The following is a 19,269-nucleotide window of genomic DNA, read 5'->3' as shown; positions in this document are numbered from 1 at the left end:
ATTTGTGTTTGTAATCTGTATGAAGATATGGAAAGTCGGCCTCACCATTTATGGTTTGTGCTCTGGAACTTTCCATCAAGTCCTGATGGAGGCAGAAGGAGGGGTCGGTGAGCGTCGGGTGCCCTCCACCCTGGGCATGTGGCAGTAGAACAGAGGCAGCTTTATTGAGCTGTGTCTCTGATTTAAATCATATGGCATTGCCTGGAATCACTTCATGGCTTGGAGGCTGTTCAAATGAATGCCCCAACAAGAGACTCACTCTATTTCTCCCCCTCATTTCATCTGTTTGTTGGCTTTCACTCTCTTTCACAGTGTTTCTCACTAAAGCCAAATGGCATCATGTCTGTTTGATTATGCTCTTTGTCTTTATATCTCTTCAAGGTAAATTTTCTTATCTGACAAAATTAGTCATTCAAAATCCAAAACTTAAAGGTTTAGCTCACCCAAAAATGAAAATTCTGTCATTTATTACTCACCCTCATGTCGTTCCACACCCGTAAGTCCTTCGTTCATCTTCAGAACACAAATTAAGATATTTTTGATGAAATCTGAGAGGTGTATGACTCGTCTATCAAAACTTTCATGGTCCAGAAGGTACTAAAGATAGTGTTAAAATGTCTTGTGACTGCAGTGGTTCAACCTTAATGTTATGAAGTGACGAGAATACTTTTTGTGCGCAAAAACAAAACAAAACTTTATTCAACAATATCTTCTCTGTCATTCTCATATGTTGTTTACGTCGTGCTGCTCACATGATCAGCTTTGGCCAATACTGAGCTGGCATTCGGATGTTAACACGGAAGCTTTGAACTGCGTTCACTGCGTCACCTAAGGATAATGACAGGGAAGAGAAGAGAGTGTTGAATAAAGTCGTTATTTTGTTTTATTTTTGTGCACAAAAAGTATTCTTGTCGCTTCATAACATTAAGGTTGAACCACTGCAGTCATGTCGACTGTTTTACAATGTCTTTAGTACCTTTCTGGACCTTGAAAGTGTTGATTTTATTGCTGTCTATGGACAAGTCATATACCTCTCGGATTTTATCAAAAATATCTTAATTTGTGTTCCGAAGATGAACAAAGGTCTTACAGGTGTGGAATGACATGAGAGTGAATAATTTATGACAGAATTTTCATTTTTGGGTGAACTAAGCTTTTAAGTAATGAAACTCAGTGGTTTCTTTCCCTCATTAAAAATAATAAATAACAAATAATTTATGTCATACATCACAAGTGATTTGTCATAACTGGCTTAGCAGTTAACTCCATTTAAGCCACACGCTGCCTTCAAAATCGCATACAGTATAGTAAGTATGTCATTGGGTTTGAACCTTGCTTCACAATAGGGCTGCACATTTCAAAACTTGGAAAAACCTTGCAAGTTGAAAAAAAAAAAAAAACTGACATTGTGATATTTGCAACTGCAACGTACATTGCGATGTGAAAACAGTTTCACCGGATGAATTGAATAGCTCTATTTGTAAAGAATTAATCATTCTAGGATGACTGGAGTTCTTTTGTAGGGTAGTGCATCTGCATAGAAAATAAAAAACAAATTGCAAGCATAAATAAATACAATAGAACAGAGATACAAATTAAATAAGAAATGCTTTGTTTTTCAGGTAAATCTGTATTCAGGTACAGACATATTTAAATGTAAAATAACACAGCATAGTCTTCACTGTATAAATTAAATATAATTAATTAATACAATTTATCTTTGTTAAAGCTACAAAAGTGATTCTCTTTTTTCTCTTGTGGATTGATTAACATTGGTAACACAAATATGGCTGTGGGTATATTAGGCTGCTGTCACTTTAAGACAAATGCATGAATCCAATATAATGATACACATCCGTTTTCTTTCTCACTTGTTAACAACACATAACCGACTGTGTTTATGAGGATAGTTGCTGAGAAGGGCATTTTGACTTAATTTTGCGTGCATGTGTCCATTCAAGCTCAAAAAAAAAAACCTGAATTCGGTGTTCATGTGCTGTCTGCACGACTCTGTGTGCGCACACAGAAAACAGTGTACGGGTTACAGTCTTCTTGCGCTTGATGTTTAAACTGACAAGATTTAAAAACGCATGCAAATGATAAACTTCACTCTATGGTGGTTAAACTTTGCAGTTAATTCGCAAATCACATGCGTTCCGGTGCTAAAATCGTGCAGCCTTACTTCATCCGCATTATAAAATATGCTAATACTTTATTCTGATGCTCCCCAATAGACATTCTACTGACTACACTCTGTTCCAAATTATTATACAAGTGACATATCAGTAAGATTTCAGTAGAATAAACATTTAGATTTTAGTTTTTCTAAGAAAATGTTTGTTTGTTTATTTATCCATGTCTTTTTAGATAACTGGTATCAATCTCAGACAAAATAATTTGCCAGATCTATGGAAACCCTACTTATAGGTTGTTCCACATTATTAAGCAAGTCACAGTTCTCATGCAATATGGGGAGGAAGAAAGATCTTTCTGAAGATGAAAAGCATGAAATGGTGCAATGTTGTGCAAAAGGCATGAAAACAACTAATACTGTGTGAAACTGAATGGAGATTATCGAATTATCATAAGATTTGTGAGTTATTTAGAGCACAGCAGAACGCGGTCAGATAAAAGCTTATTGAGGAAAGTTCCTGTCAAAAAAATTAATTGTATTAAAAGGGCAGCTATAAAAAAAGCCAGCGTTGAGCAGCAAACAGGTATTTGAAGCTGCTGGTGCCTCTGGAATCTTGAGAAGCTCTCCATGCAGGCTGGCAGTTTTGCATTAAAGATGCAGTTCAGCCACTCCTAACCAAACCTCACAAAGTGAAACATTTACAATGGGTTTAGAAATACATAAATACTTATTTTTAAATAGTTTTATTCACTGACCAATGCTATACTACAATATATGGTCTAAACGGATGGATTTCTGGATGGTTGGTGAATGGCCACCATGTTCCAACAAGACTGTGACATCAGAAGGGAGCTGGCGGGTGATGATTTGGGCTGGATTATTGGGAAGTGAGATGAAAGGTCCCTTTAGGGTCTCTGAGGGTATTAAAATGACTTTTGCAAGATATGTGGCGTTCATAACTGGCCATTTTCAGCTATGGTATAACAAGGAGGATAGTGCCTTCTGAAATACAATGCACTATGCACTATCCCATGCTGCAAGAAAAACACCACAGCAATAAAACTGTTTGAAAATGTATTTCTAAACCCACTGCAAATGTTTCTCTTTGTGAGGTTTGGTTTGGAGTGGCTGAAATGCATCTTTACGCACAACTGCCAGCCTGCATAGAGAGCTTCTTGAGACTCCAGAGACACCAGCAGCTTCAGATACCTGTTTGCTGCTCAACACTGGCTTTTTTATAGCTGCCCTATTAATACATTTTTTTTTTTATATATAATATAATAAGCGTTTATCTGACCGAGTTCTGCTGTGCTCTAAATCACTCACAAATCTTATGATAATTCGATAATCTCCATTCAGTTTTCACACAGTATTAGTTGTTTTCATGCCTTTTGCACAACATTGCACCATTTCATGCTTTTCATCTTCAGAAAGATCTTTCTTCCTCCCCATATTGCATGAGAACTGTGACTTGCTTAATAATGTGGAACAACCTCTAAGTAGGGTTTCCATAGATCTGGCAAATTATTTTGTCTGAGATTGATACCAGTTATCTAAAAAGACATGGATAAATAAACAAACAAACATTTTCTTAGAAAAACTGAAATCTGAATGTTTATTCTACTGAAATCTTACTGATAGGTCACTTGTATAATAATCTGGAATGCGGCGTATAAGTAATTTTGCAACTAAATGTCAACTTATTCTACTAACCCAAACCCTAACTTAACAATCTACTAATACTCGAATAAGAGTTAGTTGACATGTAGTTGCAAATTAATGAGAATTAGTTGACATGCAAAGATAGTTAGTAGAATGTCATTGCCATTCACAAATCCTCTCCTTGGAGGAGCGTAACAATGTGGCTGGAGCGGTTGCTTATGAGAGACGAGTGCGACACACGCCTCCAGTGGAGCTTTTATTATGCCACAGTCGCCACTTCTGCTTTTCCCGGTCGTTTGTGGGGTAAAGCAGCACTGTTTATCATATTAGATACATTTGAGTTGAAAATTATGTTATAAAATTACACTGAGCGTTCGCACGGCGGCTGCTGTGAGACACTTGTTGCACACTGCAGTAAGATAGATCAATATTAGAATATCATATTAAAGTCCCCCTGTAGCAAATAATTTTATTCCTTAAAACTCATCTTTGATCACCAAATGACATATTTAATCGTTTTTTTCCTTGAAAAAAAAACATTTCTTCATGCCTTAAAATAGCTTCAATGTAATGCTACACCTTTGCCTCATTTAATATATGTGGTTCTATGAATATGCAAATTACCTCCACTCCCACTCATACCAGTTCAGATCCACTCGTCGACGATCACACGTTGATGTGATTGGTTACAAGGCATTTTGTGACATCAGAAACACCAGCGATTTCAAACTACGTTTATTTGAAACGGTCTTTAGATCACTGCAGATTTAAGGAGAAAATACTCAGCAATGGTGTTGACATATGAACTTGCACATGCTTTGTCTTCAAGCATATTAAAAACACCACATGGATATATAAACAACATTAAAAGTTTGATTTTCACCACAGGGGGTCTTTAATATAATCAAGAAAATGAGATTCAGACAATAAGACTAAATGTGTTGCGTTATATAACAATGAATAGTTTTCTGTCTATAAATGTATCCAAACTGTTGCTCACCTGTATAATAAAATGTATAATATATTAAAGCATCTTTGGTGTTTCCATAGTTTCTACAAAATAAAACCGGAAATCGAGGGTAACGCAGGTATAATGTCACTGATAGGCTATGTACGGACACAGTCACTGTCCTGGTTAAAATTGCTTATTTCTCTGGATTTAAACATTCTTGGAAACATTTGGGATAATGTAAGTACACAAGTCAACAAAATATATAATACTGTTTTTGGATATTTTAATCCAAAAATCTCACATATTGTGCCTTTAAGTAGAAGTAGGCATCAGACGTAGGGATGGTGCTCAAGGCTAGAAAAGTGGGTTCGGGTTCAGCCTGCATTGTTTATACCCAACCCTGCCATTTTAGCATCTAAATGACAAATATATTAGCAAAAAAGTCTTTGCTCACGCATGCAGAAATATTTTTTTTTAAGGCTTATCTGGCTCAATCCATTTATAGTTGTTTACAGTCCAAACAGCAGAAAACCACATGAAATCTGGCTTTTACAAAGCCATTCCAAACCACATTCATATGTGGTCTGAAATCAGATTGCAATTTCAGATTCTTGGAAATGTCTTTCAATCTGAACAGTCAGATCAGAATTATTATTATTATTATTATTTATTTTTATTTTTTTTGGCATTCAGGTTGCAACATCCCATACAATGCACAGCAGCAGTGACTAAAGAGTATGTATACAATTTATGAATTTAGCAACAGCTGTAGATGGCATATTTTATAGACAAATTTCTATTTTTCCACTCTGATGTAGAGGAGAGCAACCGAAAAGAGGCATTTTGCACTCTGCACCACCATCCACAAACCACTGATCTCAGATCTGTCAGATTCAGATACAGACAGTTCAAAATCTGCATTATTCTGCTTTATATGGTAATAATGTCCAGTATTGTATAAGTCTTCTCTCTGATGTTTGAATCTCAGGAATTTTATGAGAAAGCATGTGTGTTGAACTGTTGTAAATAGTGCATTGTGGTCAATTTACTAGATGATCATGCTTAAAAAAAAAAAATAATAATAAAAATAAATAAAGTTTAAAGACTTTTTTCCCCCTCTTGTGTTTTTCTACAGGCACCTGTTGGATTTTATAATTGTACATCAATTTTGGATCACTTGAGTTCATCATCCCTCCAAATCAGTGCTACACAAACCAACAAAAGTTTAGAATGGATTTACGATTAGCTCACAGAGTTTAGTAAGAGAATTCCTTTTATAAAAATTGCCAAAGTGAGAAGTGAGATAAATAGGAGACCGATAATTCACCATCTCAACCATAGCAACATTGGACCATCTTTCGACTCTGGAGGAGCGCCATCATAAAAATGGCAACCAATAGGGAGAGGCCTGTGAGTCATATGACAGGGTTCTACCCCTTTGCCTTCAGTTCAATGCGAAACCACTCCCCCTTTGATCTTCTGGCCAATGGCAGCCTCTTTGGACGATTTGGGGCGGACCTTCCCAAAGAGATGGCAGCTCTGTGTAAGTAGCTTTCAGAATAACCCAATCTTTTGAATAATAACTACACACACTGAAACGAATATCTTGTGTCTGCAGTGCCCCAAACATGTATTTCTTCCTTTATTATGTTGCCCTTGATTGGTGTTGATATTGTTTTCATATTTTCTTCAGTGTCACATGATCCTTCAGAAATTATTCTAATATGTTGAATGTAGTGCTCAATTATTTATAATGATTCCTATTATTATTATTATGATTATCACTGTTGTTCTGTTGTTTAATATTTTTGTGGAAACTGTAATACAGGATTCTATGATGAATATAAAATTCAAAAGCATTGAATTTATTTGAAATAGAAATCTTTTAAAACATTATAAACAACTTTACTGTCACTTTTGATCAATTTAATGCATCTTTGTTAGTGTTAAGTATTAATAAAATTCTTTCTTTCTTTCTTTCTTTCTTTCTTTCTTTCTTTCTTTCTTTCTTTCTTTCTTTCTTTCTTTCTTTCTTTCTTTCTTTCTTTCTTTCTTTCTTTCCTCTAAACTTTTGAATGTAGTCTATCATAGTTCCCTTTCAGTCGGTCACGTTCGACGTACGTCAGTAGTGACCGACGAATTGGGATATCGCTTAGAGAGCCCTATCATCTTCGTGTAAACTAAAACAAGCCAATGGAATTGGCGTGCGATATTTGCATAATGCGCACCGCCCCCGTCAGGTGTATATAAATAGGAAGCAGATGCAATCGCACTCTGTCTTTCGCTTCGGAGCCATTCACTGGTGTCCTGTTTTAGAAGACTCCTTTCTTCGTTGTTTTATGCTAAAACATTGCCTCAGAAGAGGATTTACAGCGAGCTTTCAGTGCTGGTGAAAGGGCACGTTCAGCGAGGCCGCGAGTCTCCGAGGAGCTGAGCTATAAGCTCGAAAACTGCTGTTTTCACAGCAACACAAAAGAGTGTGTGCGTGTGTAGCGATTTGGGCCGGTTCCTCGGTGTGTCAGGGAGTGGTGTACCTGACACATCGCGTCGCTCCCTGGGTGCTTCAGCACGAGTGAGTTGACTTCCCCTTCTAAAAGAGCTTTACAGACGAACCCTGACAGTATGTCATTTCGTCTGTGCGTTAATGGGTGCGGTCGTTCCTGGTCCCTGCCGATGGGCACAATCGTTGCATCTCGTGTTTGGGCATTCTGCACGCTGAAGCAGCTTTTGTGGATGGTTCATGTTCCCATTGCGGGAACATGACTATCGCGATGCTGAGGTCGAGACTCTCCTTCCTGAAGTCTCAGGAAGCGGGGGTCCCTCTCCTATGCCGCGTACGACCGTTTTTTTCCGGCCCCGGGAACCGGAATGACGGTACGGCGCTGTATGGGAAGGGTGACCTGAGGATTACGGTCAGGGCTTCCCCGCCGAGCGGAAACGCTCCTCGGGCCCCTGCCGCCTCATCAGCACCGCAACCCATCGTGCCACCGTTGGTTTCCGCTGGGCCCTCTACGGACTGTCCAGCCGTTACCTTTGGTGTGCCGGCGGCGGATCGGATGTCGATCGCTGCATCGGAAGGTTAGGGCCTGAGTCCTCGGGGGAGGATTCGGACGCGCTGCCGCCCGGGACGGTAGCGTTGCCCGAGTCGGATCCCGAGCTCACGGCTGTGCTCTCCCGGGCCGCCTTGTGCGTCGGGCTTGAGTGGAACCCTCCACCCTGTCCCGGCCCATCTCGGTTGGACGATTGGTACTTGGGGGGGGGTCGCGCTGGTCAAATCCAGCGTCCCGCCCCAATGCCTTTCTTCCCGGAGGTACACGATGAGGTGACCAGGTCTTGGCAAGCTCGCACGGGGCTCGTACAGGGCCTGGTTCCTTGTCCGCCTTCACCTCCCTGGACGGCGGGCTAGCCAGGGGGTACGCGAGGATCCCGCCAGTCGAGCGGTCTGTTGCGACGCAGTTGTGTCCCACGGCCGCTGGCTGGCGCGGTAAGCCGCGTCTCCCGTCCCAGGCCTGTGAATTCTCAGCCGGTCTGACTGAGAAAGCTTACAGTGCCTGTGGGCAGGCTGCCACTGCCCTGCACGCGATGGCCCTTTGCTGGTCTATCAGGCAAAAGCGCTGTCGCAGATGCCCCAGGAAGGTCCTGACCAACAGCTGCTTGGGGAGCTGCGCGCTGCCACTGACCTTGCCCTCCGGGCAACGAAGGTGACAGCGCGTTCTGTTGGCCAGGCGATGTCTACTCTGGTAGCCCAGCAACGCCACCTCTGGCTGACCTTGGCAGACATGAGGAGACCGACAAACGCCGGTTCCTGGATTCCCCCGTGTCTCCGGTCGGCCTTTTCGGCGACGCGGTGGAGAGCTGTGCCCAACAGTTCTCCGCTGCACAGAAGCAGGTTGAGGCTATCAGACATGTCATGCCACGGCGGTCCGCTGCTGCCTCCACCCAGCCGCCCGTGGCTCAGCCTCAGCCCGCTCGTCGCCGAGGGCGCCCGCCTGCGTCTTCCTCCGCCCCTGCTAAGTTGGCAAAGCAGCAGCCTACACCAGCCAAACAGCAGGGTGCCGGTCGCAGACGTGGTGCCCAGCCCGTCTCTGCCAACCAGGTGGCAAGCGGTCGGGGAAAACTCGGCCCGGAGACGGGCGACCTGGAGCGGAAGGTTCCTGCCCTTTGGGAGAGTATTCCATCTGCCTCCCACCCCCGGAGGAGGGCCGGGGGGATTTTGTGGCGGCTGTCTATCTACCGCCGCTGGCTCTCCGGAGTCCAGCGGTACCCACTTTGCCACAAAAAGAGCAGTTTCCTCAAACTCCAGGTCACAGGAGGGCGCGTTCGCCAGTGTGCCAGGCCCCGCCGCCACTCGCAACCCCTCCCATTCCGCCAGTAGGCGGCAGTGTGATGGCGCAGACCGCGTCCCGTGCGCCGTCTCCCATTCGCACTGCTGCCTCGCAGAGTCCGACCTCACTCCGGGCCGCTTCCATGCCGTCCGAGTCGGGTCCTTCTCTGCCTTGCTGCCCCACCCCCGGTGCGTCTGTGGTGCCTTTGGTCCCGCTGGCTCGGAGTCTGGAGGCGTGGATCACGCTTCCCAGCCCGTCCCGCTGGCTCATTCGCACTGTCAGACTCGGCTATGCGATTCAGTTCGCCCGGCGTCCCCCGGTTTTCAGGGGTGTCCACTTCACTCAGGTGTCGTTGGACAGTGCACCTGTTCTCCGGGCGGAGATTGCTGTCCTGCTGGCGAAGGATGCAATCGAGCCGGTCCCTCCAGCCGATATGAAGTCGGGGTTCTACAGCCCCTACTTCATTGTACCGAAAAAGGGCGGTGGGCTACGGCCAATCCTGGATCTGCGCGTCCTGAACCGGTACCTTCACAAGATGCCGTTCAAGATGCTCACGCAGAAGCGCATTCTCGAATGCGTCCGTCCCCGGGATTGGTTTGCAGCAATAGACCTGAAGGACGCGTACTTTCATGTCTCGATTCTGCCTCGACACAGACCCTTCCTCCGGTTTGCGTTCGAGGGTCGGGCATATCAGTACAAAGTCCTACCCTTCGGGCTGGCCCTGTCACCCCCGCGTCTTTACGAAGGTTGCGGAGGCGGCCATTGTTCCCTCAAGGAACAGGGCGTCGTATTCTCAACGATCTCGACGACTGGCTGATCCTGGCCAGCTCGCGAGAGCAGTTGTGCGAACACAGGGACATGGTTTTAGCTCACCTCAGCCGGTTGGGTCTTCGGGTCAACTGGGACAAGAGCAAACTCGCCCCCGGGCAGAGGATCTCTTATCTCGGTCTCGAGCTAGACTCGGTTGCACGGACTGCGCGTCCACCGAGGCGCGCGTCCAGTCGGTGTTGAACTGCCTGAGTTCGCTCAAGCGCAGGACAGCGGCTCCACTGAAAGATTTTCAGAGGCTCCTGGGGCATATGGCATCTGCAGCCGCGGTCACGCCGCTCGGATTGCTTCATATGAGACCGCTTCAACACTGGCTCCGCGGCCGGGTCCCGAGATGGGCGTGGCAGTGCGGCACGCTCCGTGTCCCCGTGACACCGAGCTGCCGCCGCACCCTTGTCCGGTGGTCGGACCCTTCGTTCCTGCGGGCCGGAGTACCCCTCGAACAAGTGTCCAGGCATGCTGTGGTCTCCACAGATGCCTCTGCTACGGGATGGGGGGCCACGTACAACGGGCATGCAGTGGCAGGTCTTTGGACGGGGCCTCAGCTGCATTGGCATATCAATTGCCTCGAGTTGCTAGCGGTACGTCTTGCGTTGGCCCGCTTCAAGAAGCTGTTGTCAGGCAAGCACGTTCTAGTCCGCTCAGACAGCACTGCGGCCGTTGCGTACATCAACCGTCAGGGTGGTCTACGCTCCCGTCGCATGTCGCAACTCGCCCGCCATCTCTTGTTGTGGAGTCAGAAGCATTCTGAGGTCCCTTCGGGCCACTCATGTCCCAGGTGTGCTCAACCGTGCAGCCGACGAGCTGTCACGGCAGCCTCCACTTGCGGGCGAGTGGCGGCTCCACCCCCAGGCGGTTCAGCTGATTTGGCAGCATTTCGGCGAGGCTCAGGTAGACCTGTTTGCCTCCCCAGAAACTGCCCACTGCCAGTGGTTTTATTCCCTGACCGGCGGCACGCTCGGCACGGATGCCCTGGCACACAGCTGGCCCCCGGGTCTGCGCAAATATGCGTTTCCCCCAGTGAGCCTTCTCGCACAACTCCTGTGCAAGGTCAGGGAGGACGGGGAGCAGGTTCTGTTAGTGGCTCCATACTGGCCCACTCGGACCTGGTTCTCAGACCTCATCCTCCTCGCGACAGCCCCTCCCTGGCCGATTCCTCTGAGGAAGGACCTCCTGACTCAGAGACGGGGCACCCTGTGGCACCCGCGTCCCGATCTGTGGAACCTCCACGTGTGGTCCCTGGACGGGATGCGGAGGTTCTGAGTGATCTCCGCAAGCGGTTGTAGACACCTTCACTTCCGCTAGAGCTCCTTCCACTAGGAATCTCTATCCGTTGAAGTGGAACCTGTTCGTCGAATGGTGCGCTCTCGCCGAGAGGACCCCCGATCATGTTCGGGTCGGATCCGTGCTTTCCTTTTCTGCAAGATGGGTTGGAGCGAAGGCTGTCTCCCTCCACCCTCTAGGTGCATGTTGCCGCTATTGCCGCACATCACCATGCAGTTGTGGGTAAGTCCCTGGGGAAACACGATCTGATATGCATGCTTTTTCGGTCGACGAAACGTGCCTAGAATTCGGGCCCGGTGATTCTCACGTCATCCTGAGACCCCGGCCTGGATACGTGCTCAAGGTTCCTACCACTCCCTTCAGAGATCAGGTAGTGAACCTGCAAGCGCTGCTTTCGGAGGAGGCAGACCCAGCCCTAGCTTTGCTCTGTCCCGTCCGCGCTCTGCGCGTTTACGTGACAGAACGCGAAGCCTCAGGACCTCAGATCAGCTCTTCATCTGTTACGGAGGCCAGCAGAAGGGAAAGGCTGTCTCCAAGCAGAGGATGGCCCACTGGATAGTGGATGCCATCGCCTTGGCGTACGAATCCCAGGGCGTGCCTTGCCCGCTCGGGTTGAGAACCCACTCCACCAGAGGGGTGGCCTCTTCCTGGGCGCTGGCTCATGGCGCTCGCTGACAGATATCTGTAGAGCTGCGGGCTGGGCGACACCTAACACGTTCGCTAGGTTTTATAGCCTACGTGTAGAGCCGGTATCCTCACGTGTACTCGCATCCACTAGTCGGTAGACGTGTTGTACCCACTCTAAGTGTCGGCTTGCAATGCCATTCCCGCCACTGGCCGGATACGTGCATACTTTCTCTCCAGTCGTGTTCCCCGCTTGGCGAACCCCGTCGAGTTCCTCCGCCTCCCCCTTCGGCTCGGACATTGCGGAGTGTCTGATGCCAGGCCTACATCCGTCGCTGATGCTGTCTGTTGGCTGGGGCCCATATATCGTGACCCCTCTACGTGAGCGGTCCCATATGTGTATTTTCCAAGGTTTAAAACTCCCCTACGGGCCGAGTCCGTGTCTTTCCCTTAGCAGAGCCAGCTCTGCTGTCACCTGTCAGATGAGTCTCCCCCTAACCAGGTGGAGCCATCCCAGGGACTCCATATGCGTACTGCCCCCGGGCCAGTCCATATGTGTATTCCCACGTAAACTCCTCCCCCATTGGGTAGGTAGTGGTCTCCGCAGCGTCCCTTCGGGTTCGCTTTCCCAGTGTGTCTAGTTTACTTAGTGGGTAGTGGTAGACAGCAGTAGACTCTCTCGTGTAAGCTCGCCCCTTCACCGCCAGCCGGTGCTATGGGCGGCTGAACTTGCGCTGGGCACTGGAAGGGGTTTCGTAACTGTGGCGCTTTAGTTGGGATCCTGAATTGTCGGTCACTACTGACGTACGTCGAACGTGACCGACTGAAAGGGGAACGTCTCGGTTACGTATGTAACCCTCGTTCCCTGAAGGAGGGAACGGAGACGTACGTCCCGTCGCCACAGTTTCTGTACCCTCGCTGTAGCGCGGACACCAGTTGTCTCCTCAGCGAAAAACAGAGTGCGATTGCATCTGCTTCCTATTTATATACACCTGACGGGGGCGGTGCGCATTATGCAAATATCGCACGCCAATTCCATTGGCTTGTTTTAGTTTACACGAAGATGATAGGGCTCTCTAAGCGATATCCCAATTCGTCGGTCACTACTGACGTACGTCTCCGTTCCCTCCTTCAGGGAACGAGGGTTACATACGTAACCGAGACGTTTTCTACAAAAATTTTAAGTAGCAAAAACTGTATGGGTCGTTGATGATTTTTAAGTGTAAAAAAATATAATGAAGATATAATTCATTTTTATTAAGTGTTAACAATGAGATTATGTGGTTTTTATAACCAGTTAACACTGCTTTTGTCATATTTTACAAGATGGACAAAATTTGTCACCAAAAAAGTCATTCAGTTTAACCAAAATTTCGGTTTTACCGAATGACACTTTTAGTTATACCGAATGACAATATTTTCAAACAATGCTAACAGGCTGATATCTACCTAAAGGACAATCAAACATTTTATATTTAGTACAAGTTTTTAAAATATTACAGCATTTTTCATGATTTATTGCGGTTGTAATGACCTGATGTTTCGGGACATGCGTATGATCAAGTGAAAATATGAATTTTTCAAATAGTTAAGAGAGAGTTACTTTACTTCATGACCATGTGGTCCTGTGCAGGTGTCTGAATGATGTCACTTCCTGTCACATGATATTGACCACATGACTTGATCTAAAATGGTCCCGTTATATTGTTTACTCCAAATGACATCAATGAAATTCATTTTTCCAGACATTCTTTCTCATAACAAAGCAACGAATTCTACAGATAATTTTAATACCATTTTGCACTATGTTGATATATGATGTTATATAAAATCATGCCAGAATAAAAATATATACATTTATTACATTTTTAAGATATTTTAATCACAAATGAAATGGCTGTACTGGCCTTTGGACGGTTAAACCGAATGACCTTTTGACACTTCAAAATCTTTAAAATACCTTTATATGAAGCAATCCTTTATATGGAATCAATAAAAGAGAAATATAATTAAAACCTTTTGGATTCATTAAAAGACATCTAGTTGTACTACCTTACATACTTTGGATGTCATATCTTTGATTTTTTTTATTATAAGGCCAACAACTTACCCGTCACGTCATTGACCCATATACTACATTGCTGTATTTGCAAAATTTGCATAGATAATTATAAGAAATTAATTTTGAGAAGCAAATCAGCATATTAGAATGATTTCTGAAGGATCATGTGACACTGAAGACTGGAGTAACGATGCTGAAAATTCAGCTTTGATCACAGGAATAAATTACATTTTACAATATATTCACATAGAAAACAGTTGTTAAATTGTAATATTTAACAATATTACTGTTTTTACTGTATTTTTGATCAAATAAATGCAGCCAGAAGAGACTTCTTTCAAAAACAATAAAAATCTTAATTATTCCAAACTTTTGACTTAAAGTACATACAGTCAAACCAAAATTTATTCAGACACCTTGATCATTTCATTCATTAATACAGTTTATTCACTATAGTTTAAAAAAAATGGTAATAAAATATGACAAGATCTCAGACTTAATCTGTGTCTGAAAAAAATGAATCGTAATTATGTGTCTGAATAAATTTTTTATCAATTTTACTGGTAGTCCACTGTGTGAAGATTTTTTGAGTATAATATGTCACAGTTTACATGCATACTTACATAAATGAACTATAGTGTCCTGCATCCACTAGTAAAAATAATATCAAAAATATCAAAACGTCTGAATCATTTTTTGTTTCTGACTGTGCAAAAAAAAAAAAAATATATATATATATATATATGTATATGAGGCTAATATATAAGATTATTCCAGTAAAGTATGATTTGAATTTGTTCAGCTCTGTTAGCTGGTGTGATTCAGGGTTTGTTCTGGATGGTGGTCGTGTTCAGACATGCTCATCCGCTGTATCAAACAGTCACAACCTCCTGGAATAATCCTGCCCACACACACACACACACACACACACACGCACGCACGCACGCACGCACACACACACACACACACACACACACACACACACACACACTCATTCAAATCCTTTCATTAAACACAAATGTCCATTTATAGCCAGAAAAAAGTGAAAGAGTACGAAACAACGGCATCAAACTGAACAAAGAATACACAACAAAAACACACAGGAAGTCACATAGAGGTCATGGGATGTTTGACGTATTTTTACCTGGAATACTGCATTCATATTGTGTTTTCATTAGAGACAAAAAGTAGCAAATGTAATGTAGCCGTGCTATAACAGCCCTGTGTGATCTCATTATGTGGTGCCTTCATACACAGACGCTCCATTAGCTCCATTAGCTCCATTTAATAAGAGATAACATCTACCCATCCCTCAATCTATCCTTTCTTCTTTCAGAGTGGGAACATGCAGAAAAACAGACAGAGAGAGACAGAAGGGCTAGACGGGCGATCAGTCGATTGTTTGCATCGTACTCAACAGAGTGTTTTAAAACCTTCACCATCTTAAAAATAAGCCCAGAGACTTATGAACATATGCAATACAGGCACAAATAATGATCTAACCCGTTGCAAGCTTGCAGTACCGTAACATGCGTTATTTCTGTGGCTGTAAGAAACCTCAGTATTATGAAAAATACAAACCTAAAATGTAATATCTAAATTAACTAGTTTAAATCTTAAAAAATATTATTTTTAATACATAAATTTATACCAATTTTTGCATTAAATCAGGTAGAAATAGCTTGTAAGGTATACATCTAACATATTGCATAATGCAACAATGCAAAATTCAAGTTGTCTATAAAAGCTTTAATGTATTTGAGTAGAGCGTGTTTCAGGCCAAGTTTGTTCAGTGGCTTTTGGCAGCATCTTAGCTTCAACAAAGACTCTTTTCTTATTAAAGACCAAATTATGAATACCATAACCATAACCACATAATAAAATTCATGGTGTTCTGGAGTTGATCTATATGGTTATTTGGAAATTTTAAAAGTTTTTGATGTTTCATTATAGCTTCTAAAATAGTAGCTTACCACTATCTATATATTGCTCACCATTTTTAAAAATAGTATGTGAAACAGTTTGCAGTATGTAATAATATAAATGTTTGCTGTGCACCTCCTTACACTGCAGATCATTTTTTGCAATAAAAATGGTTGTTTATTTTCTGGTTCATTCATGACTCTGGAAATGGAGTGCATTGTGGGAAACGTTATTCCAGGCAGTGTGCTCTCGTAGTTTAATACACATAGCAAATGTAGTAGGTACACAGAAAATTTGCATAAACCTGTTTATACATGCTGTATAAATATTAAAGGATAAGTTCAAAATTATAATTTCCTGATCATTTACTCACCACCATGTAATCCAAGATGTTCATGTCTTTCTTTCTTCAGTGGAAAAGAAATTAAGGTTTTTGAGGAAAACATTCCAGGATTTTTCTCCATATAGTGGACTTCACTGGGGTTCAATGGGTTGAAGGTCCAAATGTCAGTTTCAGTGCAGCTTCAAAGAGCTCTACATGATCCCAGACGAGGAATAAGAGTCTTATCTAGAGAAATGTCATGAGCGTGACCTTTCCAACATGATTACGTAATGCGTGGCACATCGCAGAGCAGCTGCAAGACGAGCATTTGTGGTTAAAAAGTATAGAAATGTTTACGTTTTTTTAGAAAATGAGCGATGGTTTCTCTAGATAAGACTCTTATTCCTCATCTGGGATCATGTAGAGCTCTTTGAAGCTGCACTGAAACTGACATTTGGACCTTCAATCCAGTGAAGTCCACTATATGGAGAAAAATCCTGGAATGTTTTTCTCAGAAACCTTCATTTCTTTTTGAATGAAGAAAGAAAGATATAAACATGTTAGATGACATGGAGGTGAGTAAATTATCAGGAAATTTTAACATTGAAGTGAACTAATCCTTTAAGAAATAATTATAGACATATTAAGAGTAATTTGGTAAAATAAATATCCTGCTTTGTAAATGTGATTAGTATGTAAGTACAGTTTTATCTTTATATATACAGATTCTCCAATGCTTTCAGGCCAGAGGTTTGGTCTCTGAAATGTTTGCTGCAATTTCTACGATGTTGGCACAGAAGCTGTTGAAGTGAAGGAATACTCAACTATCCTTCTTCCAGCTCATGACATCAGCACTGAAACATTATTCAGCATCAGTACTGACAGCAACTCTATTAACTGTACATAAAAGACCACTTTACTTTTTTATTAGCTTCAGATGAAACATCCTAAAATGTCAGACGAACACGGAGTAAAATCCAGTACAGTTTGCACGCTTAGTTTGCATCGGAAACCTGTGAGTTCTTTACAGCTAAAAATTTAGTCGAAATTTGAGATATCAGTTCTTACCCTGTTCTTGTGAAATATAGAGTATGAAAAAATTATAAATGCAACATTTAATATTTAAAATATTGCATTTGCACCAATGCAAAATGTTAAATATAATGTTTTTAAAAGTATAAAATTACATAATACCAAAGACTGTAGATATACAAATATGGTGCACTCATATGAATGGGACAATATGGCTGAATAAGTCCCGCAGTAGAAACAGTAGAAACAGTAGTAGAAACAGTAGTGTTCTGAGACACACACTGATGCCTACACATGCGCATCAGCCGCTCCAGCCTGAAAAATAGGCTATTAAGCTAGTATTTTAATGCTATTTAAGCATATGAAACAACATTTATGGGACAGTTCATGTCAGATTTTGTTGCTAGTATGACATATGTTATTTAATTGTAAATTCAGCAAGCAGTTTTTGAGATTTCAGGAATCTCCCATTCAAGCTGATAGGATTTGGTCTTGGATGCCCTAAATAGCTGCCCGGAGGTGTTGCAAATATGGCCGCCGAGTGAACAGACTTTCCTTGAAAGGGACTTTGATGATACAAGTCACTCTTCTGTAGCTCTACTGCCCCCACAGGACAAATATGGTATATTAGTTCAATGACATCATTAGTTGACTTCTTTCATTATGTGATTATGAAGGTTTTTTTTTTTTCTCTCTAAAAATATTTTTGAAAGCAATGGGAAATATGGACTACTAATCAATCACACTGAAGTATGTAATCTCGCATTCTCACTACAAATAGTAGCATGTGCACAAAATGGACTGCATCTACCATACAACACACACACACACACACACACACACACTAAATCTGGGAATCTGGTGGAGCTTCTGGTTTCAGAAATGCAGAAACTTTGATGAAAAAAGAGGTAGCATTTGAAACAAATGGCAAATTCTTCTTGTTTTAAGAGCAAGGCAGAGGATGGCCAAATGCAGAGGTTACTGCAGGACTGAGGCTGTGAAAGCACAAACTCCACATTGTGCCTCGTTATTTATTTATATAGAATTGGAGTGGAATTTCTGGGGTTTGGCCCAATTCTTTAAACCACCAGTGGTGTGTGTGTATGTGTGTGTGTGTGTGTGTGTGTGAGAGAGACAGAGAGAGAGAGATATTGGAAGTAGTGATTGAATGTTTGCATGATGGAGAATTCTAGTAAACTCATTTGAATAAAACAAAGATTGCAAAGTTATATGGGATTATCTACTTAGTTTGTTCAACACCGAAGAAAGAAAGGAACAAAGAGTGGATGGTGATAGAGATCAGCCGGCTTTTGCACATGCTGCAGGGAAACCGTCCCATCACAAGTTAGCTGGCATGACTTACTGACATTAAAACAGGAGCGAGTCGAGCGCTTTTATGCCAGTAGCGTTTGTCAAGCTGTGCATGAATCTTTCTGTTTGTTCAGTTACAGGAATAGTTCGCCCAAAAATTCCAACAGCATTTAAAATTCCGAACGTCCATTGATGTTTCTTGCGTGGAACACAAAAGGAAATGTTTAGCAGAATGTTCACGCTGCTCTTTTCCTGGTCATGTGAAAGAATATTACCTGAAAATAATTTGGGGTTCCACTTTATATATAGGTGTTTTGGTAACACTTTATTTTAAGATGACATAGTTACACATGTTACATACTTACTGTAGTAATAACAGTAAATTCTGCATAATTACAAGTAACTAACCCTAAACCAATCCCCAGGCCTAAGGGGGGATTAATAATGATCCAAATTCAATTTTTGAGCAAGTACATGACCAGCCAGTGTTCAAAACCATCTCCTTACCTCAGCCCGATTCACAACGGTAAGCTTGTAATAATTTTTTATAATAAGAGTTGTACTGTTTCCACGGTAAATTCGAGCATGCCAATGTCAATGCCGTAACCATGTCTTGAACACTGGGGGGGACCAATTTTTATAAAGAATAAAGAAATAAAACAGTGAAGGAAATTCTAGGTTGAGAAATAATCAATTTGAACTATTTGCAAATAATATTTGCATTAATTTGCATTCAAATATGCCCACATGCACTTTTATTTGTATGCCTAATATGTCTAAAATGTTTCTGGTCTTGTCATACTCGGTTAG

At 42.8% G+C, this 19,269-nt stretch overlaps 1 protein-coding gene across 1 annotated transcript in view; it reads left to right on the top strand.

Moving 5' to 3' along the window:
- The first annotated feature begins 6,134 nt into the window (after positions 1-6,134).
- Positions 6,135-19,269, top strand: part of rargb (retinoic acid receptor, gamma b) — a 47,478-nt gene continuing 34,343 nt past the window's right edge. The window contains exon 1 of the mRNA XM_067387531.1: positions 6,135-6,291. Coding sequence (XP_067243632.1) covers positions 6,135-6,291 — 157 coding nt within the window. The remainder of the gene's footprint in view (positions 6,292-19,269) is intronic.

The sequence above is a fragment of the Chanodichthys erythropterus genome, chromosome 6 (assembly GCF_024489055.1).
Source record: "Chanodichthys erythropterus isolate Z2021 chromosome 6, ASM2448905v1, whole genome shotgun sequence".
Lineage (NCBI taxonomy): Eukaryota > Metazoa > Chordata > Actinopteri > Cypriniformes > Xenocyprididae > Chanodichthys > Chanodichthys erythropterus.
This window is presented reverse-complemented; position numbering and strand designations above follow the sequence as displayed.